This window comes from Solea solea, chromosome 19 (assembly GCF_958295425.1).
Source record: "Solea solea chromosome 19, fSolSol10.1, whole genome shotgun sequence".
In the NCBI taxonomy this organism is placed as follows: domain Eukaryota; kingdom Metazoa; phylum Chordata; class Actinopteri; order Pleuronectiformes; family Soleidae; genus Solea; species Solea solea.
In genome coordinates this window covers 7,172,891-7,200,449 of record NC_081152.1, presented here as the reverse complement: position 1 = coordinate 7,200,449, position 27,559 = coordinate 7,172,891, and the positions used below count along the sequence as shown (strand labels likewise).

General features: G+C 39.6%; 1 protein-coding gene across 1 annotated transcript in view; it reads right to left on the bottom strand.

Annotated features, from left to right (window-relative positions):
• Positions 1-27,559, bottom strand: part of lamc3 (laminin, gamma 3) — a 101,988-nt gene that overhangs the window by 59,077 nt on the left and 15,352 nt on the right. The window contains exons 3-7 of the mRNA XM_058617410.1: positions 21,441-21,571; positions 18,730-18,896; positions 6,252-6,440; positions 5,218-5,335; positions 314-412 (exon numbers count right to left, since the gene is read on the bottom strand). Of these exons, the coding sequence (XP_058473393.1) occupies positions 314-412; positions 5,218-5,335; positions 6,252-6,440; positions 18,730-18,896; positions 21,441-21,571 (704 nt within the window). The remainder of the gene's footprint in view (positions 1-313; positions 413-5,217; positions 5,336-6,251; positions 6,441-18,729; positions 18,897-21,440; positions 21,572-27,559) is intronic.

The following is a 27,559-nucleotide window of genomic DNA, read 5'->3' as shown; positions in this document are numbered from 1 at the left end:
AATAACATGGCATATATGAGTGGACACCGATGTGAATGACAGTTGGTATCTTTCAGCTGAACTTCCGTTAGAAAACCTCCAACATGGCTCGGGCTAAACTGTTACTCTCTTCAAAATGGGAGTTCAGGTACTTTTGTGTGACTTCATGATTGGATGACTCTTTATTTATTTATTTTTTTTTACAACCAGTCCTCACTTAAATAGTTAATTTCTATTCTTAAACGCTAAATTAAAACCTCAGGTATAATCCAAAACACGCTAATAAAGACATAAACCCATGCATGTGATCTAAGCACCAAGTTTAAAAACACACCTGTCACATCCTTGTCCCTCCACGTTTGCCTTGCAGTGACAACGTCCGTCCAGAGTCGAACAATCGCCCACAGTCCCACTGGGATTACACTCACATGGCCTACGGACAAAATGTGATAGGGGGAGGGAAATTCAGATATTTAAATAGAGCACGGAGGAGTATGTGTGTGCATGTGTGTGTGTGTGACCGAAGTGGAACCAAGATTGGTGAAGACAGGGGCAGTTTCCATGAACCTATTCTCCATTTTGCTTCCCACCGCTATCAGTTTACAGATGATCAGCTTCACAAAAGTCACCCCAGGACACGTCAACAATCTTATATACTTGTCCTGATACCTACCCCTTCCATGCCAACATATTTCCATCATGACTACACTCAAGTGTTTGGTAGCAAATAATCAGCGTGATTTGATGCTTGCCGTCACACAATCCATCATGCGAAATTTAAAGGCTGTACAAACAACCTTGATAAAAAGTGAGTAGTGTATAGGTCAGCAGTGTCTCGCATGATGTCAAAATGTGTTTGATCACCTGCACTGATTGATTACTTTTGTTTGGAAATGTAACACAGAATCTATATTTAATGAGGTGCTATTACAAATAATTCAATTATCCCAAGGCAAGCTGTCTCTGCTCGTTTCTGCTCCAGTGGTCTGAGTAATTCACACCTCGACTCAACAGCCCGATTCTGCTGCATGAATGAAAGAAAGATGTACGCGTGTGTGTGTGTGTGTGTGTTGGCATGCATGCATAAATGCATGTACTTTTATTTAGATATTTATTGCCCAAACTTGTGAAATAAGAACACCGGAATGAGTTATTCAGTACTGATTTTCACCAAAGCTGCCTTCACCTTGAGCCTCATCTTAAACCATTATTCGTGATGTTGGACCCCCGACACGACACTGAGTTTATGTCACCTCCTAAGCTGATATGGTGAACCTACATTCCTTCACATTCATCAGATATATGACTAATTTGCTAATTTAAGTCATGTTTATGGAGTCAAACTCGGTCTCCACTAACTCCTTTGGAACATATCTGTTGTTGAATATTAAACTAAAATTAAATTGAAACTTAAATTAAAATGATCATATGGTAAAGGAACAATTACTTGTTATTATGTGCTGTGTAAGTCATTTACAAGACTTATGGATCATGGATATGTAATAGCCTAGTACTGTTCACATCACAGGTAGTCATTACATTCATAATGAGAGCTGATTTGAAGACACACAAATTAATATCAAACCCTTTTATCTAACTTGTTTTTTAAAGTTAAAACTGAACGTCTGTCTCTCTGTTTAACAGTCAGTCCACCACCTGTTGTCACGGCATCCAAATTTATAGGTGATGGTGGAAATAATATTAACACCAAACAGTCATTGATATGCAATTCAGCCCCATCACAACTTAGCATTCCCTCAGCAGGTAGAGGGGGGTCAGGGAGAGCTGGGATGGTATATGAATACAAATAGCTCATCATACTTCTCACGCACTTGCACCACACACACACAAACACACTAATATGCATTTAAATGTAGGCCGATATGCACACACACATACACGGCGAGAGAGCTCTCAGGTCAGAGAAAGTCGGAATTTGGTTTTCATGATCAAAATGTATGCAGCAGGTCAGCGCATTCAACAAAGTACTCTCATATCTTAGGAATGAAGCAACTTTGCAAGTTTGAAATCATTCCAACAGATGCAGAATGTTGTCTTTATTTAAGCTGCAAAGACACTTCATTTAGAGACAATCATTTGTGACATCAGTGTCTTTGCACACATCTCTGTCCTTTTTTCGTCACTTATATTTATGTATATATTTTTTCCTTTTTGTGCCAGATTCGATGATCACCATTGCAAGCGACTCTCTGAAGACCCGTAAATGTTTTTCACGAGTGCATTCATTTCCCACTTTTTAACCCGCGTTGATTTAAGTAAACAATGCAGTGGCAATAATGAACTGAAGAACTAGCATTAGCATGTGTTATGCAAGTCAAACTATTCATGAGAAAGAATCAATTTCTCATGAATATTAATGACCAAAAGAGGAGTGTGGTTTTGGTCACAATATATATATATATATATATATATATATATATATATATATATATATATATATATAAAAAAATACATATATACACTGTATTAACATGGGGGAAAGTGCCATTTTGAGGTTTCTACTGGTGTTGGCAGAAGGTAAAGCTGTTTCCCCTAAGTTTCTGAAGGCAGTGAGGCTGGATACAGTCACCATGGCAACAGATGGAGGAGGCCTCATGGTCGGTTCTTCAAATGCCAGATCTTCCTCTCCTGTTGGTGAGGATGGCAGGGTGACCAGTGCAATCACTGACCACGTGCAGCAGAGCACGATTTACAGCAGTAGCTGTCATTGCATGTAATGTATAAGTATTCATTTCTTTTGGAGCCAGGTTTCAGATGACTCTTTTTATTTTTATTTTTATTTTTTTTCATACACAAGAAGAAATAACATGAAGAAATAAATGTATGAGTAAGGATGTGGAGGGAATTATACGAACACCACACATAGAAAAAGATACAATGGGTGAAAACACCAACTCTTATCCTTTAGAATGGTAGAACAATATACGATAGATGATGTGCAGGGAGTGTAAAATGTATTAAAGCAGGAGTAATTTCTGTGTTTGAAATACGATTCATAGTTGGCATAAGTGGCGATCAATACTTCTGACCGATCCACAATATTTGATTCAAAACTGACGTCTGTATGTTTTACAAAATGGAGGAAATGTGATTTAATGCGGAATGTCTAAAACTATGAGGGAAAATCTGAACCCTCATAACCCACTCAAAACACAAACAAACAGATTTGAAAAAAGAAACTTTTATGAAACTAATTATGAAAAGAGAGATGTACTGGATTGAAGAGCTTTTGGAATAAAAGGTGCAAACTTAGAAAGCACTTGTTCATATGATACTGCAGTACATTCAATTCACATTATAACGTTGAAAAACGTTTATTGTGTACGACAAATCTAAATTTAATCAAAAAGACATTTGATGACCTTTTTGTTTGTTTGAACACATTGTGATTAATTGGAAAGATAGTGACTAAATCTCTATTTCAGACAGCAAGGTTAGTGTCATCAGCAAAGAGTGAAGGGAGTATAATTATTGTTAGATACTGCAGGATCTATAATATGGGTTTGTCATGCATGCTACACCACACTGGACCATATTTATTTTAACTAATGACCATTTTGTTTTGCATGGGGCATAAAATTATAAAGCCAATTTTATAATACTATATAAATATATAAAGTATTAAAAGCATTGTCCAGAGCAAATTAACCTACTGTAGTTTATGGAATCCATATTGTGTTATTGTACAGAGCGTTGAATCTAGCACATGCAAATGCAACATTTACTCTTCATTTAGCTCGATTTTGTTATCTAACAACTCCTGAGGCAAATAGCTTTGCTCTTTATTCACTTAATGCTCCACGATGTTCGCCAGCTTGCGGCGAACTTCATCATTGTGTCTTGATGCCTGCAGGGTGTAATGAGAGCTGCAAGACTGAACCAAAACAATAAAGCTGTGGTGATAAAAACACAAACTGATGAAAGACACGGAGAAACTCTGTCTGGTTGAGGGCGACTGCTGAGTCAGATGATAATTCTCAGCGGGTTGTAACCATTAAGATATGATGAGATTCACATTTAACTTCATAGTTTGTTTGGATTTCACATATCGAACTAAATACTATGGTCAACTTATGGATTTCCCTTGAAGTAATGCAAGAAAGCATCTTATTTTACTTTAATTATATGTGAAATGGTTTATAGATATTTAGTTTGTCAATGTGCGCCCCCATAGATGGTGAGCCTTGATGAAAATGGCGTGACACAGAGGAAGGCCTCAGTCATTGACCTCAGTCTCGCTCCCAAGAATCAGACACGTCAGTAGATTAGTGGGATCTGAAACAAAAAAATATATGTCCCGTGTTTTTTTTTGTTTTTGTTTTTTTTTTTTACTTTAGCATCAGTGAACTAGAACATCACTGAGGACTTCTTTTGTTCTTGGGATCAAGGGCGGGAGATTTACTAATTTGCCTCGTAAAATGCAGACAAAAAGAACTGAAAGAACGGTTGCGCAGTGACTGAAAGTAAAGTAGGAATGAACATCAACCAAAGAACCTCGTCAGATGAGATGAATAAAATAAAAAACAAAATGAAGTGAAGAGATGAAAAGAGAAAAACATGTAGCTGAATTTAGAGACGGCGCAGCAGAAAACAAACACCGTATTCTGAGTTCCACTTACATGTTTGCTTAAGTCTTTATGATCACATTGAAATGTAAATATTATGTAAAACAAATTAGGTTAGGTGTGGGCAGTTAGAATAGTAATCTTTTTAATGAACTTCTAATGATTCAGTCCACCGACAAAAAATAAGTTTGTATCGTGTATAAAATGACGTCACGGCATTATCGTGTAGCCGTGGTATGATGGCTCCACCCATGTTGAGGTGGTACTATAGTAACGGAAAAAGACTCAAACTGCGTAGAGTCAAGCCGCGCTGTGCCGTGCCGTGCCACAAGTGTACAGTGGAAAAGATTCATTAGAGTCTGATACTGTATTTGGCAGGTTGATAATTCATGAGAATTCCTCCCGTGTACAGCTGCTTTGTACTTTGATATATTTAGGGTTGGAGAAGTTGATGATTACTGCCAACCAGGGGAGATTTATTTAAAGAAAGTCCCTCTGCTTCGTTGGTCTTGTTAGATCCCTTATCTTTTTGTCCTCTCTTTTAAAAACCTGGTCCTCTGCCACATCTCTGGTTCACTTCCATCTCCATTCACCTTTGTTTTTGTGTGACATGATATGTTCATGGGCATGTCTGGCTATGAGTGTTTCTCACCTGCAGCCACCAGGACCCAGCGAGTGAAAGCCGGCCTGACACTTGTCACACTTCTCCCCTGCTACGCCGACGCGGCACACGCACCTTCCTTCGTCATCACACTGCAGACTCACTGAGCCTGAAAGGGACAGGAGATGGACGGTGTAAGAAGGGGGAAGGAGAACATTTTCAAGAAAGAAAGAAAATTCAAATGACATGAAATAAGTCAATACTAATTAATAGTCTGTTCCAGTACGTGCTCATGCTGGAAAAACTCAAGATAACCTTGCAAACACAGTAGCTGACATACTGAATAGTTAGTTAATGGAGGAAAAAGCTCCATTGGGGCATTGTGAACATGAAAGAAAAGGAAGCCTGATGGAGTGTGCTTTAACCTTTGATCAATATAATGCACTCCAGCAGCTCTGTGCAATCACCTGACACTATTTAGGAAACGGAGGAAAAGATAGCTAATGCACTACTCATTTCTCCCTCTGGTTTTTCTCTCTTTACACACAGGATAGTGTGTCATTATGTCCCAAACATTGCATGTCCAGTCACCTAAAATTAGACTCAGTGTTTAATGAGCACCGAGTCTCTTCACTGATAACATTCAGGGAGTCAACAAGATCAATTTACAGCAGCAGGGCTTAGTAAAGTCATTGATTTCTTTAACAGTCATTGGGGAAGCCAAGGTGATTAATCTGATGAGATGTGCGAGACATGAGAGGAACAAGAGTTTATAAATTATGGATTAGGAGAGATTCTGCTCTGAGGCGAGGTTTGACAGGAGTACAGTGTACGGGTTGGACTAAATATTAAAGGAATGCTGTTAATGATTTATAAACTTTAGCTATAAAAGTTGCATCAATTAATCCTTTCAGTCGTTTTTGCCTGTAGCTAAATCTTGCTTATGGTGTTATTGTGCCAATACAGCATTCCATTTGAAACATAATTAAATTTGCTCATACCAGGGAAAAAAGAAGTGTAGTGATTAATAGCATAGGAAGGGATTATGGCTCTTGCATTATTATCAAAATGTATCTGCATCTTACCATTGATATCGCAGTTGCAGGGAAGGCAGGGCTCTTGTGACGATTCCCTGTGGTGATTCTCTCTGCAGCGCTCGCAATGGGGCCCGTCGGTGTTGTCTCGGCAGCTGACACAGCGCCCCCCACTGCCCGTGCTGCGGTACTGCTCCGTGTCAAACACACACTCCTCTGATCTCCCACTGCAATTACACTCTGCATGCGAGGAAAAGAAGAGAGAGAGCAAGAGGTCAAGTGAGCGTAGACTTGAAGAACGAGGAAAGAGCAGCCACAGGGGAAGAAGCCGGCAGAGGAGGCAACGAGGTAAAAAAAAAAAGAATTAGAAGGAGGAAGACAGAAATAGACAAAGAGGAGAGGCAGAGGGAGGGTGGATGTGTGAGAGAGATTATGTGTTCTGGGATTGAATCATAATTTAGAGGCTCGTTGCTAATCTCATTTCACACAGGCCTAATGAGGAGCCAATCGGCTGTCAGGGGGCACTTAGATAACAGTAATTCATGTTTATACAAGAGCAAATTACTCAGCTGATAACACACCATCACAGCTCTCATACCCCTCACATCAAATCCCTCCATAGTTTACCGGTTACCCTGAGGAGGGATTTAGGTAAAATTGCCCATTTTATTATGAATCAAGATGTCTGTTGTGCTGGTAATAAGTATATGTTTATTGCTTCTTGTTAATAAGGTTCATTTTATTTGAAAGAGAGAAAAATGTTCAAGTTGCTTTGAACCCAAATGTAGAAACTTGGAATTAGTGTGTGGGAGGGGGAGAGGGAGAGGTAAACGCAACCTACTGTAACACACAGTTCTTTGTTGTATGTGGCTTAAACTAATTATGCTGAAATGAAATGAAGTAAATAAGGTTTGCAAAGCTTGTGTATTTTGTAATTGGACTCCCAAAATATGTTAGCGAACGATGCCTATTTACACATGCGGCATGAGGATGTACACTGACTCTTGTCTCACTCTGTTGTTTTTGTTGCTTTTTATGATGTTGGATGTTTGCTTGATGTCTTTTTTCATATTTGGCATCATTAAAAAAAGTGATTGCTGAGTTTTTAAATAAAAAATAAAAAAAATAAAAGTTTACATAAGTAAATAAAACACTTAAGTTAAAGAAATAATAATAATTTGAGCAATACATTTGTTTTGCCTGCTGGGTAACTTTTAAAGTATTTTTTTTCTAATTAACTTGTTAACCTTCTACTCTTTGGTTTTCACTATATCATCTGTACTGACAACAGAGAGGTTTTGAGCCCTAAAACTAAAGTAATGAGCAGAAAGATGCAGCTTACATGATCTAAGGAGAGGATTTTTCACAATGAGTGACTCTTTACCATTACACATGGTCATTTGAGCCACTGTGAAGACAGAAATATTAACTGATGCAGATTTCATTATTTATGCAGGTCTGATGAATAAACCGAGATGACACTGTGCATTCCAGTGTCATCTCGGTTTATTCATCAGACCTGCATGTGCACTGCTTAAAATAGTATTTTGATCACAACATGCATTATTTGACAACATGTTGAGTCCCTTGTTATTACATCTGCGGTCCTTCTGCCCATGAGACAACATAATGATCTAATGCTGAAATGTGAGACGGCATGATTTAGGCCTGATTGGCACTGGCAGACAACTAGTGCACAAACACATCTCAGCAACTCTACTTTTCAGCCCCCATCCACTCATATCTCCATCATCCCAGCTAGTTGTGCTGCCACTGGAGGTCAGGCTAAGCTGTTAGCCAGGTAGTACTGCACTGTCAACAGTTGCCTGATTCGCTACAAGATTTTCTTCAGTGGCACAAATTCATGTCGACTCTGAAAAGACTTCATAAAGAGTGATACAGTCCACGATGTATGTGGTCATTCTATGGAATATGTATAATAGAAGCTAACAATAATATTTTTTTTATCTCTACTGTGCAAATAGGAAAAACTAAGGAACCCATTTGAAGGGTGAGCACCAAAATGTCCCAATAATAAAATTATTCTTCCAAGTTCATTGTCTGATAAGGGAGAGAGAGGTGGGCAAACACTTTCCCTCTTCATCGTCATCATCTCCTGCCGGATATCTGACCTAATAACAATAATAATAATAATAATAATAACTTAGATTTATAAAGCTCCTAGGGTCCAGGTTGGGGAGGCAGCAGTCTAAGCAGAGAAGCCCAGACACTCCTCTCCCCGGCCACTTCTACCAGCTCTATTGGGGGGATCCGAGGTGTTCCCAAGCCAGCCGAGAGATGTAATCTCTCCAGCGGGTCCTGGGTCTGCCCCAGGGTCTCCTCACAGATCCACTTTCCCTCTGACACTATTCATTTAAATGTACTGTACATTTAAAATCCCACATTGGCTGTGTCCACCTCCTTACTTCAGACATTAAAAGACAGTGCTGCAGCTTGTTTTCAGCTGAGGCAAAAGTTTAAAGGTGGGATAACCAAACAGTGCATGCACAGTGTAAAGGGAAGCCAGACCGAACAAATCACATTTTTCAATAGGCTGCACACAAAGACCACTCCACAGCTACACAGTTGCATGACCTTGTATAGTCACTGTTTGCCCATCTTGACCACATTTAAGGGTCTGCCCACACACACAACCACCACTTCCACATGCTGCTTCCATCAATCCTATCCTGGGGACCACACCACATGTGCAACACTGCCACTGACGAAGCTCCACACTCGTAAGGAGGCAGACTTTGCTTCAGACTCAAAGGTTGACTGTAGAGTAGGAAGAAGCCGCTGAACCCATTTAAACCCTTAGTTCGTGACCCCCCCAGCTCCCACTGAAAAACCCAGCACTTCCAACTTTACTATAACTGTTTAACCCACAGTTTCTTTCCCGGTTGGTATAATAGCACAGGTGGAGAATTGCTTATGGCAACAGACCGGACTGCAATAACGAAGTCAGAATGGTACTGAGTAGTGGATAAAACTGTGATATTTAACATTTAATATAAAAGAAGCCTGCAGATTCAAACAATTTTGATGTCAGCTCATTTTCAGTTTCTCAGCAACATTAAATTGCTGGAAGTGATTTCTTTATTGTCAAGACAGACAGCGATAGCTGCAAACAGGTTGGAATATGAATAAAAATACAGAGGAGAGCCCACAAAAGTTTCAGAAGTGAATTCTCCTGCTTAAAAAAACTTTGGTCATTTAGCAGTTTAATGACATAAGTGCTTCTTTTCCTTCTTTTTCAACAGAGCCCATTTTCAGATGTAGGATGCAGCTTATAATTAGCATGACATTGTTTCTGTTCACTAAAGAATAAAAACAGGTAGAATAATAACACCAACAAAGGTAAAAATCACAAAAAAGGTAATTGTTGCAACTTTCAGCACTGAGCAAACCAAATTAGTGATATCATTAATGTAATTCCTAGGTTAGAGTTAAACATGACAACCAGTCAGTCACAGACAAATAGTCTTGTGTTTTATTTGGTGACAATAGGTCAAACTAAAGATTCAGGTATGTTGTATGCAAAACGTCCTGCAGAAACAGGGAGGCACTATCAGCCGGTGGCATGAACGTCTCTCGAAAGGCCAAGGACTCTTGTTGAGGGTGTTTTAAATTACATTTAATTTGATTGTCATGTCCAGCTTTGACTGAAAGGAGTACTTCACCAATTTGCATTCAGTTTTGTATTACTAGAATAAGGGTAGTATTTTTGAAAAATGATGCTTCCCAACCTCAGTTTCTCCTGAGTCGAGAAATATATTCATATATTCACTTTTTGTTACGTGCCCACCAGTGACACAAAACGGCAACACAAATTCTGCACTTTTTAGACCCACTCGTAGGGAGGCGGGACCTCATATCCAGAATGTAAACAGTGTCCGCCAACACTGTATATTATACAGTGTATATTTCTCTTAGATATTTCTCTACTCAGGGAAAACTGAGGTTGGGAAGCCCAATTTTTCAAAAATGCTACCCCTATTCTAGTAATACAAAGCTATTCCTTTAATGGATGTTTATACCTTTAATATGGATCTTGGGTGATACAATCACAAGAGGCAATATATATGTCCCTCCACATGCATCTATGGTGACCACTTGTAATTTCATCTGCCCCGATCTACATTTAAATAAATACATACATCACTGTGTGTTTGCAGAGGCCAAATGTGTCGTGTTTAGCCAGTGCGACAATGACAAGCGAGTCCATTGTCAATGTGTTTGTGTGTGGGAGAGACAGAGGGAGACAGGGAGAGAGATACAATGAACAAACAATGTGCTGTGCACAGCTCTACAGTGAAATAAGATTTTACCCACTTGGGCTGGGGGTAAGAAAATCAATATGTGGCGCTCTATGGTGATATTGCAGCAGGGCCGACACAAATAAATCAATGTGGGAAACACTGAGAAGTGTAAAAATAGTTTTGGTCCATTATGAAGCTACCAGTGGATGTCAGCAGGCCGAGTAGGAGGTCCCTAAACATGGCTGAGGACACATTTTTGCAATCACAAAGCCAAAAGGATGTGCATCCCCCGAACGCCCTGAAATCTAGCCTCAGTGATCAGACTTTAAATTCATCCCCCATTCATTCTCTAGTGCTTTCACAAATTTTGTTCTCAGAGCTGTCCACTTGTGATCAGATTGCTCAAGATGTGTGAACAGAACAGGTCTGTGAAAACTATACTTTTCTTATCACTAGTACTTTGAAAAGCACACAGAATGAAGTTTAAAAGCCGCAGAAAGGACTGTGGTGTCATCCATTTGATAATGATGACGCTCAGTGACGGTATTGTGAAACGTTGCATAAACACACCCACTGTTTGATCCTCTATTTCCCTTTTTCTCACTCACTCTTTCACTTTCTTTACAAAAAGCACTGACAATGGTCTCATTTGTCATAGGCGGACTGACGATTGGGAGCACTGGGAGAAACCTTGCTGCATCAGTGAGCTGGTGGACCATCAAAAAAAAAAATCCATTAAGTTTTTACCATCCTTGGCAGCAAGAACTTGACACAGGATCTGTAGATTCTCTTTTAGCTGTGTGCGTTTCCACAAGGGCCTCGCAAATCTCAGCTGGCAGGAGGACCTCGGCATGGCATTAGCTCTCTTTCTCTGCCCGGTGGAGGTGAAGGAATCCAACATCTTAATGTCTTTTGCCCTTTGTATGAATATTCTTTTTCAGGGCTGTTGCAGAACACTTTGCAAACAGGGACCACAACCCCTGCAGGCACAATCATTTCTCATTTTTACATCTAATTTGCTGGACAAATGAGATGTCAGGCCAGCTAAGCGAGTAGAACATCAGGAGCGATAAGAACCATGCTATGAGGGACCACGCTGAACGCAACATCTTTACAACCTTTGCTGCAGTGTTACAGACAAATCAGACCTCCACCTTCCTCACACATAAATCAGCCATCACAACACAATAGGAGTGTTCAAGACTGTAACGCTCTACTCTATTATTTATGATCGCTCCTCTCCGCCAAAGAAAAGTGTCTGTAGTAATATACAGTATTGTCTACAGTATGGTATTTTATATATTTTCGATTTTCTTAAACAAAAAAACAAAACAAAACAGATGGTTGCTAGACAATACAGCCGCTGTTCCTGGACAGGTTTGCTTATTTCCGTACTTAAGACTGTTGAAGATGCTAATGCACCCACACTGGATGCCTTCTGTAAAGGTAATAAAGCATCCAGGAGAAGATTTACCACAATACAGACTTAAATCTACCTCCACATCTATCATATTTTCACAGTAGGAGTGATGATAGGAAGTTTAGATCATGGACATCAGATTTATCGACAGTGTTATAAACCATACTACTGATATTTGGGGGGGAAAAAAGAAATTATTACAGTCTTCCAGTTGTAGCCTTCAATCTTAAATCAGTGGCAAGAAAGGATGTGAAGTGTCTGCTTACAGGAAAAGCCTTGGGCTAAGCCGATGACAATGCCAAACACACACCTGAGGGGAACCTGCTTAGGATAAAAATGATTTCAGTCTTGAAAGAATGACATCTAATAAAACACACATAGACAGCCACAACACGGCAGCAGAGGACACTCACATGCAAAAGCAAATGACTTACAACAGTAACTAATAGATTGTGAGTAAAGGTACTACAAAAAAGCGAAACTTTTATGAAAAGTCATAAAAGCGTCCCCCCCAAAGCTTCCATTTAGCACCTGCTTCTGTTATTCACACAATACCAATAGATGAAATAACTATAGCAATCACACATGGTTATCACTTCTTTGCTACATATTGTTTTCTATAAGAAAGTGTGAAAATCGACTCTGTCTGTGAAATCAATTTTAAATGACTTTTTTTTTTCTTTTACTTCCGGGAAACCAGGCAACCACTGCATTCTACATTAATGGTAGAAAAAGTGTGACTGTCAAACAGCAGTTAGTAAAAGAGTATGCTGGAACTACTCTGTATAGCTAAGGTGGGTCGGTAATGTATTGTGGCGTGTTTCCACCGGCTCAACTCACCTTGCCTCGGCACGGCACGGCACGGGTAAGTTGCATTTCCACTAGCATAGTACGCATAGTAAGCTCCGACGCAAGAATCAAGACGAACTAAAATTTTTAATTCATTGATTCTAATGATTCAGTTACACTGAAAACAACTGCTTTACAAGCCGCAAGTCACTCGTTTGGGCGTGTTGCGTGGAAAACGAAGTCACCGCAGTTTCATGCAGCCGTGGAGTGATGACTCCGCCCATGTTAGAGTAGGTACTTTTTTGTACTGGAAAACCAACCTAAACCGTGCCATGCCATGCCACGTCAAGGCGAGTCGAGGCGAGCTGAGACCATAGTGGAAAAGGACCACTATTGCAGCGATGGAGAGAAAACCTAACTGACATAACCCATCAATAGTAACTTCAGCGTGGTTATTTTGTTTTTCTCGCTGCAATTTCAGACACTCTGCTTGATGAAGGTTGTCGTTCACCTAATACTGCACTATTTTATCCTGTCTTGACGTGTAAAATGTTCCACAGATATATGCATATGTTGTAAGACCCCACATGTACAGTACCGAAAAGTGATATGATACAAGTTGATTACAGAGAAACTTGAAAACATTTAGATTCATTTACTTAAAACGGTGCCAGATGAGCACCGTGAAGGGCTCACAATAACAAACACACATAGGCTCACACAGATGGTGCCTTATCAGGGGCAATTTGGACCCAAGGAGCAGCGAATTGAACAACCGGCATTCCAATTAGTGGATCACCCGCTCTACCCCCTGAGCCAGCTGCACCCCCCCCCCCCCATGAGTAGTTAATTAAATATGTGTCACTTTGTTTTGAGTTTGCAAAGCTCAGGTTTTGTCAGAATCATTTCCTTATTGTTGGATTTCATGGTGTTCTAACCCTCAAAAGGTCACGAGTCTGTGAGGCTTTATTCTCCCCGCTAAATAAATACTTCATTTGCTTGAAAAAGACACTTGACATTTTTTGCCAAATTTGCTGTAAATTTCCGGCTTCCTTCAGCAGTGACAACAGTCATCATAAATAAACAATATAATTGCAATGCACATGGTTTATTTTAACATCCTCTCTCAAAATGTCTCCTTTGTGCTTCAATATTTGAGGGCCATGGGTTTGTGAATGAGGTGAGGTCTCTCATTTGTGTTTGAGTGCACACAACTATAACATCTGTAGTTCCTGCACAAGCATATAATATTATATCTTACATCACAATCTTTTACAGCTACAACTAATAATGATTTGAATTATAGATGAATCAGTCGACTATTGTCTTGATTAATCGATGACTTGTTTGGTCTATAAGATGGTGAAAAATGTTCATGGACTCCACGCTCACATGTTTTGTTTTGTTCATGCACTAAAAATATTCAGTTTACCACCCCAGAGTGGAAAATGAATCAAAAAAGTCATTTAAGAAGCTGAAATCGGGTTGATGGAAATGGAGGGTAGCGCTATGGCAGTCAAGTGGCAGTGCGGCTTGATTTTTGTTGATTGCTTCGATTTTTACAGCTCTACAACAAACAAAAAGGAGATGGGAGAGAGCAAATGCAGTAGATAAAAAAAAAAGATATTTTGCGAATAACAGAATAGGTTTCTTGCTTTTTTTTTCCATATCCAAAGTATACACACTAGTCACACATACGTTTTTTATCTTTTGAAGGGTAAGTTTCACTAATCATATTGCTGTTCCACACGTCTTTTTTGTTTATACAAAGCTTTATGGACAAACCATGCTACAAGAGAAGGAATGAATATATTTAATAACTCCACACTTTACCAAAAAACTAATCACACACCTTTTGATCTTTGTGATTACAAGGGGGATGAGTATATGTAAAAAAAAACAACAACAGGAGGAGGAATTACCTTGCTGCCAGTGTGACTAAAGAAAAGCATATTACTCATGACAGCTGGAAGGTTCCACAGTGAACACAGGCACAGTTGGAAAAACTAATTTAGCCAAAGAGTGAAACCCGTCTTGTGTGAATGACTTAAACAGTACGTCTGAATAAAACAAGAAATGAACAAGAAATCAAGGAAAGGTGTGTATTGTTAATTTCAGTGTTGATTTATTTTGCACCTTAAATGCATGGAGAAAATAAAACTGCAGTATTGAGCACCTCTCTGTAATTTTCGACAGCCCCTGGGCTACAAAGCAGTGTAATTAAATACATAAAAATGTTGCAAACCAATAGACCTGTACGTTGTCTCTGGCTTAAGGTCTTTTCCAGTTAAAAAAACCCCCAAAAAACCTCATCATAACAAAACATTCTGATAACACACTACTGTGCATGGTATCCATGCAGTTACGGATACCGTGCTTACTGCTTAAGCATAAACATTTCCTGTTTGTTCCTAGAAAAGCCAGAGATTCTGTTCTTTCTATTCCAATAAGTCTATTTAATAAGTTACGAAAAAATGTACCTTATTCACCTTTTGTTACTTCAGTGGAGTCAAACATTTCATGGAATGAAAGTAGTCTCGCACCGACTGTGGAGAGCGTTTTCGCAGCTGCTTTTCCAACTTTGATTTCTGGTGCAACTAATGTCTCGGGCCCCTAAAGCCCACAAACCTTTCAACACTTTGACAGCTCAGGCTGTATTCATTAGCATGAAGACATCTCCTCCATAACTAGCGAGTAGAGAGGCCGAATCCTCTTGACCTTGTTTCACATTTCTGCAGCAACAAAATTATAGTGTATTATGCTCTGTACAGTTTTTATTTTTTTTTTAATTGAACAGCAGTGACAAAACAGCAAAACACTTTAAAAGTGATAAAAAAAAAAAAGATATGAAAGAGTCAATATGCTAAATTTAACTGGGGAGATGTGCATCACACATTGCGTATTATTGTCGTCTGTGTCTGCCTAGGAACAACATTTAGCTACTGGCTAAATTCTGGCACGCTTACACATTGATGTTTATCAGTATGCACTCTCCCTATTTTAAATAAATAATGGTTAATAATGAGGCACCATATGACTTTTCATATTCCCAGTGTTAGGTGTTACTGTTGTAAAAGCACAGCAGTAGCAAGACGGTTGGTAAGTAAATAAGTACTCAGAGCCGGCTGTGTCACAATAACAACTTGTGTGTGAAAAACACTATAAATACAGGGTGAATTTTCTTGAAAATATTTACTGTTTTGGATATGGAATAAAGCAGTTTTGTCGTGCTGAAATTAAAGTCACCATTTGTCCTGTGAGGTGGATTTGTTTTGAGGTGTCGGATGTGGATAGGGTCATTCTTCTATTGCCATGACACTGTGTCATCAGTTTTAACATCATAATATAAAAAGGGGTTGCGCTTTAAAAGGTTCAACTATTTTAAAAATCATTATGAGTCCCTGTGTGGTTGTTTGTGTTGTGTCCTAGAGATGGACCTGTCCTCTACCCTGTCCTTCTAAAAATGTCAGCTGTCCCTTGAGAGGATGAGTAGTGTAGATGAGATGATGGATGGATGAATGACTTTCTGTTTGGATAAGGTAGTTTTCTGTATGTATTTCAACATATCTATAGTTAAAATCGCTGAATTTACACATTTCCTGTTCAAGTACGCGGGAGAACAGTGAGGTGAGGCAGCAAAGAGCTGTGCTGCACACCCTGACTGAAGCAGGCCGTTGGCACATGGCCATTGTTGCCTCTCTTTATATCACCAATATACGTGTTTGATGTATATGTGTATGTTTGATTACACATGAACTACACATGCTGACGTTGCACAGTCTGTCTAATATATTTAATGAATGTGTGTGACCTATTTAGTCTTTCTGATCGGCCATTAATGTGCAGTGAAAATGCACAGGGTGAGGCAGAAAGTACTGTGCCGCATTGATAGGGGGCAGTGCTGAGCCCCATAGGTGCAATGGGTAACAGCTGTGTGCTCTTCTACACAGAAGCGGTTTTTACAACAGAGTGAAGATGAATTTTAATTTTAAGGACGGGGCATGGACTTACTATATATACATATAAAGGTAAGACCATACACAATTTTCAATTTTTATAATAAAAAAAGAGAGATCAGCCAGAAAAATTAAATAATTTGACCTTATATTAATAAATAATATTTTGTTTTTCTTGCTATTGTATTCTTGAACAGTATGGAATTGATTAAAACATAATGAAAAGCTTTTAAAACAACTAAATGGTTGGGCTGCGCTCCGACGTCTCCACAACCCTCGAGTACGTGAAAAGAATGGAGAAGCAAAGCAAGGCGATTCCTACGGATGAGATGGATGACTAAAGGGAAAGAAAAAAAAAAAGATGCATTGACCTCTATTGATTGGATTATTTTGTGACTTTTGGGAAGTTGAATATGCCAGACAACAAGTCGAGACTGTCACTCGCGACGGAATATCATGGACACATGTACAGACACACATGGAGTCTGAGTTGACTGTCTAGAGCTAGACTATATCTCTGAGTGCTACCTGATGCTGAAACATATTTTCTTTGTCAAATGTCATAAAAAAATAAAATAAATAATAACTATGAAATATATGATGATAATGGGGGTGGGACTAGATAAACTTTTGCTTCTCCTGCTTTCCCTTTCGGTTATGTGTATTGTGTGAACTGCACTGTTGTGTGATGAGTGATCTTAAATGTCATGACTGAAATAAACATATAAATAATAATAAAAAATGTTTACGCGTGTAAATCCGACGAGTGCCTCCCCAGTCATGAACCTCACCGCACGTCGCTGATGTAGGTCATTATCTTATTCATTCATTCATTCATTCATTCATTCATTCATTCATTCATTCATCTTCTACCACTTTACCCTCCATGTGAAGGTTGCTGGTGCCAATTCCACCTGACATTGGGTAAAAGGCAGAGTACACCCTGGACAGGTTACCAGTCCATAGCAGGGCCAACACATAGAGACGAACAACCGTTCACTCAAACACAGTTTTTGGACATTTGGGAGGGAAACCACGCACACACTGGGAGAACATGCAAACTCCACACAGAAAGGTCCGGACCGGGACACGAACCAGCATCCTCTTTGCTGTAAGGCAACAGTGCTAGCCAAGTACTCCACTGCGTGGCCCACCATTATCTTATTTTACTTTAAAATGCAAAACTACTTCATTCCGTTGCCTATGTCAGAATATAAAAGTTAAGATTATTTGGCTGAAAGTGTTTTGTGCCAGGTAATTAAACAGTGCCTTTGTTTTTATGCATCCACATTCTGTGAGTCTTTTATATAATGTGTGTGTGAGTGTGTGTGTGTGTGTGTGTGTGTTTATTTATTAATATGCTACATTAATTGAGTTGGGTGCAGAACTCTGTTTAAAAACGCCATCTGCTCGGAACCAAGAGTACGAGTAATTAAAACATGCCTGCTACTTAGAGTTCAGAAAGGAAAAAAAAAAAAAAAACAATTTGTGAGCCACTCTCCTTTAAGGTGTTTATCCCACAGCCAATTACGATTCACTCTCAACAGCATTAAGTAAAAGTGCAAAGTGTGACGAGCCGAACCTGATAATGCTCAAGCTCATTTTTGTAAATACAGGGATGGAGGGTTATTACCAGTCAACTTGTGAGCGTATTCATACAGGCATTAAGAAATCATTATGAAGCCACACACCTATTTTCACTGCTGCCTGTTTTTGTTTAAATGGCAATTACTAAAAAATGTGGAGGCAGACAAATAGTTAAACGCCGTGCGAAGCCGACATCAACATTATAAAATAGCAAAGAATAACGAGAAACTATAAAGTACTGCTTCTATAAACAATTGACTGCTGCACTGACTGTCAGGCTGTAATCTTTCTTTCTTTTCTTTTTTTACCAAAGTGATGTAGTGTACTATCTACTCATGCAGCAAATAAAGCCTCACATGAGGAAATCAAAATTTATATTGTAGGTGTTTCACTGATTCTTTTTGAAACCCTGGACAGCATGAGCTTGACATTTGAATTTAACACAGCCCCACGGATTTTGCAGAAGGCTGCACCCGATGGGTTTTCTGACAGCGGCCCAGAAATGTGCTACTCACTCAGACACTCGTTGGCAGAGTCCCCAGTGGCCCTGGCCCAGGGTCGGTCCTGGTAAAACGGGTGACATCTCTGGCAGTCATCTCCTACGGTGTGATGTTGGCAGGAACAGAGCAGGGCACCATGTTCCCCCTCAACGCACTCGCTGGCGTGACCGTTGCACTTACATCTAAGGGAAATGTGGATGGACAGTTATGTAAAGACTGTAAGTACAACAGTTCCTATTCACACACATGCACACACTCTTTGCTGATTTATCAGTAGACCCACTTATGGACACAGGGAATGAAGTAGGAGGCAGAGGAGAGGGTAAAGTAAGAAGGTATTTCCACTAAATCTACTTGTCACTCCCCATTATCTTTAATGGGCAAGAAAAATGGCCTGAGATGAGGAGGCGTTTTCACTCGTCTTTTACAACTGCACTATTGGAAAAAAACCCAACATGCATGTACAGTAGCCTATCTCTGAGAAATAATGTGTATATAATTAATGCATTAACATTTATTCTAAAAATATACTTTAATGGGGTGCATATCTTATAGTAGGGTAGTGGTGATCCCTATAAAACGACAACGCAGTGGCTAACTGGTCGTATTGTACATTTCCTTTATCAATCTTTTGTTTCATTCGGGGTTTGTCCGGAAATTTATAGCAGAAATGGGTAAAGTGGAGACAAATATGAAATCATCCGTTTCCTATTATAGAAAAAATAGATTACATTATTACATTATCTAGACATTATCTAGATAATGAGGCTGTCTGGATTTATATTGATTTTATGGCTGTTGTGTTGTCAAAAAATGTTCAATGAGTGAGTGCTTCTGCCCCTTTCTGCTCCGTTGTCCAAAATAACTTTCACTTTCAATATCTGGCAGTTATTCAAACGTTTAGGACAAAGCTGACGTCACAAACGTGTGACACACTGGTGAATGTTGTCATCAGGTCGTTCCGCGGTAGGGATAATGATAAGTGTTAAAAAATGTTAATGATAAGTATATAAGCGCAAAGTTCTATTTCTCTGCTTTCCGCTATCCATCCATCCGTCCGTCCGTCTTCTACCATTTTTATCCTCCACATGAGGGTTGCGCGGGGTGTTGTGCCCGCATTTCTTATGAAGCACTGTGGCAGCTGTACCTCACTGTGCGTGTACCTTTTCATAACAGTGTTGCTGGCTCTGTCAAGTGGTTGTGATGGGGGACACAGACGCTGAGTGGCAGATTCTGTCAAATTCAGCCAGCTGTCCTGGATCCAGGCGAGTGCCTGCCCGAGGCTCAGGCCCAGTTATTTTTGTGGTCGCCGAGATGACAACAACCTAGTGCCTCTGAATCCATAAATCTTATCTCTCTGCTGTAGTAGACTTGAGCCGCTCGGGGATAATTCTAACTGAATACTATGGTTATGAGACAGGGGGGGTGACCTTAACGGTACAGGCAGCATATGTGCAGAGTCTTCATATTACACTCTTGTGATAAGATGCGTTAACGGCATGTTCCCTTACATGTGGATCACCACAGAATGTATTTTTTTTTTTATAGTAGTCCATTTTGGGCTGCGATTGCGTTGATATTCTGAATAAATCTAGGGCTGTTTTGTTTGGACAGCATGTGGCACGAAGGTGTGAAAGGCACATGTAGTTGCAAGGAAAGCACTGGCACAAAGCTAACATGTCATGTGGGTCTCTCCCCCAGGTGTTGTGACATTGATGGGTAATTTGTCATGCTGCTGCAGTGATCCTGAGTGTTTATGACAGGTGTCAGATCAGGTTTATATTCTTTCTGAAGGCTTCATCTCGACTACTTAATCGTTCACTTCTTTCCGCAGCACCAAGGTGCAGCCTGGTCCTTGGCGCCACGTCCTCTCTCATTACTTTGAGTAATAAACCAAGAGGTTAGAGGACTATCGTGGTTTACTCCATCTTATGTAAACCTGGCAGGCACTGAGGTGCTGTTTTTATCAGTTTCACAAACACCTGTCCTTCAGTCGGTAGATTATGTTACCTGCAAAAGACACTATCGGATACATTGTGAAGTTGTTTTTTCCTTCTCTTTGATCCGAGTAAAAAGAACATTTCTAGTTTCTGTAAATGTTCAAACTTTATACATTTACACAGGTGTGATATGTACAGAAGTTTTTAAGCTCTCTCATAAAGCAAAACAACATCTCACATCTATACTTGCTGGCTCTTCACTGGCTTTAGAATTTCCTTGTACATGTATTAAAACACGTCATGTATTGGCTTACACTAATCTGATTGACTTAATTCTCTGAGACATATACAGGAAGTGAAAAAAAACAAAACTGCAGGCCACAGTCAGGTCAGCTTATGTTGTTTTGCTGCTTGAGTCAAATATATTGATTTTAAATTCTAAATAGGTCACGCTGCTCCCTGTACAGTTTTTACTTTAAGGGAATGATCCATCCCTAACCTTTACCTTCAGATTGTAGGTTAATTTGGCTACATTTGTATGCCTAACATGCAAGTTGCTGGACACTGGTGCAGTACCTACGTTTGTACAACCAAACACAACATATAATTTCCCAGCAGGCAGGAGTTGTGTTTCTTTCAAAAATCTATTCAGCAAAGTCTTCATTGAATAAGTCTCAGGGTTAAGATCTAAAAATGACAATTTCAACATTTCACAGAAAGGGAGGAAGGTTGTTGATGGTGTGCTGTGACATTGCCACAAAGGGCACATTGTTCGTCATCTCTTACCTCCCACCTACAGAGAAATCAGAGATGGCGTAGAAGTAGGAGCGCAACACGTTAACATCCTTGAAGACCTCGTCCCCAAACGTGTTAATCCTGTTCAAGGTGATGAGCAGGTCAGTGGCCGTCACCCATTCCTGGAAGAGAAAAAAAGAAAGGACCAGAAGAAAAGAGGACCAACCCAGTGAGAGAGTTGTTAGAAAACATTGTTTGATGTCCACTTAAAAAAAAAAAAAAAAAAATAGAATGAAAGAAGACCAAAAGGAGGGGGGGGGGGGGAGTGTGTTGGCTGCTGTCACTCTTGGAAACACAAAAAAGCAGCAACAAGTAATAATAAGAAGAGAAGCTGGGCTTTAGAGAAGAGAGAGCAGAGAAGCAATGATTTGTAAGACTGCAAATATTGACAGAGCAAAGAGAAGGAAGGTGTCTGTGGATCAAGGAAAGGTGTAACGGCAGGGGATGGAGCAGATGTAATGGTGGGATGACTAAAGTGTAGTAAATTGAGTTAATGTCAGCCAGAGGGGTAAAGAATGACGAGGATTAATGGAGACAAAAGCCAAAATATGAAACACTGCAGCATCATCTCTGTATAATGGATGGCACTTGGCGAAGCTCACTTCCCTGATATGATTTAAGCTCCTCTGTTTGAGCCCACTGCAAAGGTAAAGACAGGATGAAGAGAGGGAGACGAAAGCAAAGAGGGATAATACAAACGGGGGGGAAACGCAAACGGGAAGTGCAGTAGTGGGTGGAAGATAAAAGTGAGGCCAGGTACAGGAGGAAAATGACATGAGGAATCTCTTACCTGCGAACCAACTTTAAAACAAATAGCTGGGGAGAAACTTTCTGTCAGTTTCTTGGCTGGCTTGGGACTCTGTGGCAGTCCAGGAAAAGCCTGTAATGCTGTACATTTTGAAGAATCTCCCCAGAGGTGTTTTTTGAAGTGTGGCAATGGGAGAGATTGGAGCAGAGGGGCCTCAGACTAAAAACGTGGGTGATGAGTTCATTCATTCATGTTTTTCCCCCAGGCGCTGCAGTTTGTCTTTTATAAACCTATCGACTGGCTATCCGCATCGTACATGTCACAGTATCTTGTAATGAAAATCTTGTACCATATATAATACCCCCCCGTCTTGGTCATTGTAATGGTGTGGCTGTAGATGATGGTCTTTTTGGACATTCTGACCGATGATGATGCCAAACTTGACTAAATAATGAATGCAAGAAATAGGTCAGATTTTTGGATGAAAAAATACATTCGGCAGCATTTATAAAGTTTCTAAGCACAAAAATGTGCCACATTACATAAGTATATAAATAAGTAATACATTGTTCAATTAATAAAATAGGATTGACCAATGCCACTTAGCTTTACATAATATAAAGACAATATAAAGATCCAGGGATCATTTCGAAAAATAAATAAAACATTATGGGATATTCCAACATTAGCAGCCAGGTTGCAACTGCTTAATTTCTAAGCAATAACCAACCAAGGATACAGAGGGGCACAGAAAAACAAATCCACCTTGCACGAGTCCTGTCCCACTGTTGAAGCAGAAGCGGAGTTTTCCATGGTAATTGGACACTAATCACAGAGCGCAATTGTGAAATTCAAAATTTGGGAACATCATCTGTTACACCTCAAAAGAGATAATGTGATGATTCACTGCATGCCCTTTTTCTGCACCGTACATTTTGCAGTATGAAAGTTGCACTGAATGTGTAAAATTAACACAAATTCTGATTAGGACAAGACACAATCGAGATTTGTGTTAAATTTAACTCATTGAGTCTTCTCATTACACTAAAAGTTAAACATAAGGAGTTAAATGAAATCTCTCAGAGTTACTTAAACACTGCTTGACTATGTGTAAATATCACACTAGAACAATGCGATGCAACAGTGTCTGTATTTCCTGAATAAAAATAAATGTAAACTTTGCTATGGTTTGATGGGGATGCTATGAACAGCCTGAAAAAAACCTGAGGTATTGACACAGCAAAAAGGTCAATTATGAATTTTCTAGGAGGTGGGAGACAGTCTTATCTATTTAAAGCAGACAAAGAGCCTTTACAACCTGCAGGTTGCTCATGCATTGCAAGAACAGTGCCATCCTAAAGCCACACAGCTGCCGCCGCTGGCACCACCACTGGACAGAAAGACTACTACTGCTGCTGCTTCTGCCTTTGTTGTGGACGTTTCATCCATAATCATTTCTCCAGTAGGGTCTCCAGGACTAAGGTGGATTTAAAAATAAAAATAAAAAACAATAAAATAAAAACTGTTTTGCAGTTTGTGCTCTCCAGTGAGGTCACAGAACTCAGAAGAAGTACATGTTTCTACTGTCAACTGTATTATTATACAGAGGAACAGGTGAAGGTATGAAACTCATCTAAAAGCAGTCCCATTTACAGGATGTGGTGCTAATAGACAAAAAAGAATAGAAACAACTAGTATAGTCTTTTAATTTATCAACTGCCAAGTGAGAGCTGCTTAAATTTAATTATACATTATTGAAACCAATGTGAAACAAAACAATCTTGCAAGTAAGGGAGAAAGGCCTTACTTGTGAGAAGATGACACGAGTGAGCGCCCTGAGGATCTGTTCACAGATACCTAACATGATCTCTCTAAACTTACAATAGCCTGAGCAGCTCTGCAGTAAAAGTTTAGAACTGGGAAATATTTAAAAGATCTTTCTTTCAGGCTTTTTTTTTTTTTTTCAAAGGAGAGGGTCTTCAGGGATTCAGACCACCTGTGTGATCCGAGTTTGCAGTTTCAAGAGACACACTGCTGCATGGGCCATCGAGAGTTCATAGTCCTTTATTGGAACATCTGGTGTGATTATGTTACTCGTGTGTATTTTAATTGGTTCAAACTTTATGCAGATGACGCCAGCATGAATACTAAACTATGGTGCAGTTTACCTACATTGATAAAACAGTTTTTAGTGGGAAAAATAAAATGACAGGTTTTTTGTAAAAAAAAAAAAAAAAGAGGAGCTCTTTCATTTCAAATCTGCCAACTAGCGACTCGCTTTCAGCAAAAAATCTAACACTCCTGCAGCTGAAACTCATCCCACCTTTAGATTTCTTTCCTGAAATGGCTCTTTCGCTTTACCTTATATACTTTATCATACATATATATATATATAAATATATTTATTTATTTCCCTTGCTTTCTTTGCCAGCGTTATATCTATAGCCTGCTCTCACCCTCTTGCTGGAGAGCACTTCAGAATTTCCAGACAGTTCTGTGCCTTGAAGGCTATAGAGCTGCTGTTTTGTGGTAACCGTAACTACAGTGTTGCAGAATTGAGTGCAGTTGGCTGGAACACTATTGTTCCAGCTCTTGCGTATCGACTTTGCCCCTGCTTGACATGGCTCTACTGGCTAATGGGGTTTGGACAACGGTGAAGAATCATGATGCTCTACAGTTGCCAGGGAAAACAGATGCTCATTCTTCATTTTGTGTTTCAGTACCTGGACATGAAATGATTTTCCACCATGGTTTATGAGAAAGGCTGTGAAAATTGGGCTAGGGCACTTTGTGTAAAAGTTGTGCCAGTGAGGTTAGGGATATTAAAACAATGCTTTGCCTTTCCAGTAGAAAAATTGTGAGAAGACGAGGCACAGTGGATAAGGAATGACTCTCATCATGGGCTACATGCTCACTGAATGTCACATCTATCCTCATTTTTTTTTTTTAAACATATCATTTGTTCCTTATTATTCATGCTGTACCAACTTCATAATCTAATGTTGCCTTATTCAGCTCTCCAGAAATACAGTGCAATAAGATGAATTGCTCCCTTAATGACCCAACAAGTTGTATGGAGGTACAGAAATGGAGGAGTTTTTGTTGGATGGTCCGTTTTTATAAATTCAGTCATATGCTGATAGAGTTTGTCGTCTAACGACATCATGCCTTAATGTTTCCTTCATTAACCCCTGTGACATCCAAGTTGCTGTTGCATCAGTGGAGTTCCTGCGACTTAGGCGCCGAGTCTACCGTCCTGAGTCCATTGGCCTCATGACTTGCAGTGCATTCCCCATCCACAATAAGGTGAGGTGCTCACTCAGAGACAGTATTACACAGCATCCTGACACAGAACAATGTTACTGGAACACAGAGAGGCAGAGGTCAGTGAGCTAAACTGATGTTACACCCAACCTTTACTCTGGTGGAGAGAACCCAATGTCATATACTTTATATCATGGCTAAGCTTTGCCCCTATAGCATCTAGACTCGCTGACTAGATGTGCGAGGCCAACTTATTCACATAGCATTACATGAGGACAAGACACTGATACAATAATTACTTAGTGTAAATGCTCCTGTATGTCCATTAAATTATATTGGTCCTATAACAACTGAATTTTAAATGTGTTATGTTATAGTATCTTGCTTGTTTTGACAAGGAAAACATAATAAAGTAGAATTGTCTTACTATTCTCTGGTGACACAATTGTTTTGCTTTTTTAATGTCATTAAATCTCATATAAAACTATGTTCCTAACAAAAATATGGCATGAGGGCATAACTTGGCCTTTTGTTTAATATTTAAATAAATGTGCACATGAAAGGGGATCATTACGGTGTAAATTCATGAGATTCACACCTCTGCTAATGAGTAGACATTCAACACCTTGGCACGACATTGCTATTGTTTCCAACATCTCAGCGCTCAAGTTTTAACACATTAATAGATGATGAAATGTTTGAAATTCATCGTACGCATTTCAAAATTCTTACACGCCATAAAGGCAAATACTCTCTTCCATTTATCATAAGAGTGCGAGACCATTATCATATGGAAGAGTTATTAGTTATGCTTGGCAGAACAGTGCTAATTGTGTAAAGAAAAGCAGACATAGTTCCAAATATCACTTACTGAAGTGAAAGGAAGCATTTTCTTTTGGTTAATTAGTAGTCATCGCATTACTTATCAATTGTGCAAACCACAGCAAAAGCTTAATTAACTTTGATTCTTACTCCCTTGGAATTTGGGCTCACAATGCTACAATGATGCTGACTTAGGATAGGCAGCAGCATTGGGAGTGGCAATGAGCCAGTTCTTTGCCCACAGACATAAATAACCTAATGGTAAAAATGGGCCAGGTTCGCACACTCGTGTGGGTATACCTTTTTGGAAATATCAAACGTGTTTTAGAGGTCATCTCCGGTCCGGGGCTTATAAACCCTCACCCTCACATGTAAAATCTATCTTGTCTCCTTCCCGTTGTCTGGCTCCTTCCCTTCTACCTTCTCTTTTTCAGTGTGTTTTCCTGAACTGGGAAGCCGCTGGCTGCAGGCAGTGACGGGAAAGAGAGCTATGTGCCTCATTCCAAAGTTAATAACTTTTTAATATAATTGCTTAAGTTCACTGTGCCCTCAATATATATTTTCTCCCCTTTTACTCATTGTCATTCAATGCAGGAAATCCAATTTGCCACACAGATTTCTAGAGAGAGTGTGTGAGAGAGACGGCGTGAGAGGACAGACCGGTGGCAGGGGAGACAGACAAACTGTTTTAATGGATGAGCGAACAAATTAAATTTAAATTCATACAGCAGCTTTCATCTTCTTCCTGATCATTGAAAAATGAGAGCTTTACAAACTTTACAACATATCCCCCCCGCCCACCCCCCTTTGAAGGAAGCCATTACTTTGGAGAAAACATCTAAATGCCACGTTACGGAGTGACTGTTATTTATTCCAAACCAAATTACTCAGCAAGGAAAACACAACGCATTAGATCACTAGTGCAACACAGGTATATTCATGCTATGACTTTATACATACGAGACAGAAACACCTGCAGATTTAAGTGTCACCAGTTGTTGTTTTTATTCAATTTTACTTTGACTCCTCAGAATGACAAGAAGATATATTTTAAAAGCAGCAGATGACGCTCGTAAAGGCTCTATATTGAAACTATGCACTCCTCCGACTGAGGCTCAAGTGGCAAATCTGCAAAAGGATTAAAATGCTAATAAAACGGGCCAAATACAATTCCTGTTTTAAGCCTCATGCAATATGCATGGCTCTGTATGAGCCATATGCAGAGGAAATGGCACAAAAAGAAACAGGGATCAGAGTATGCTCTGTTGACAATCTG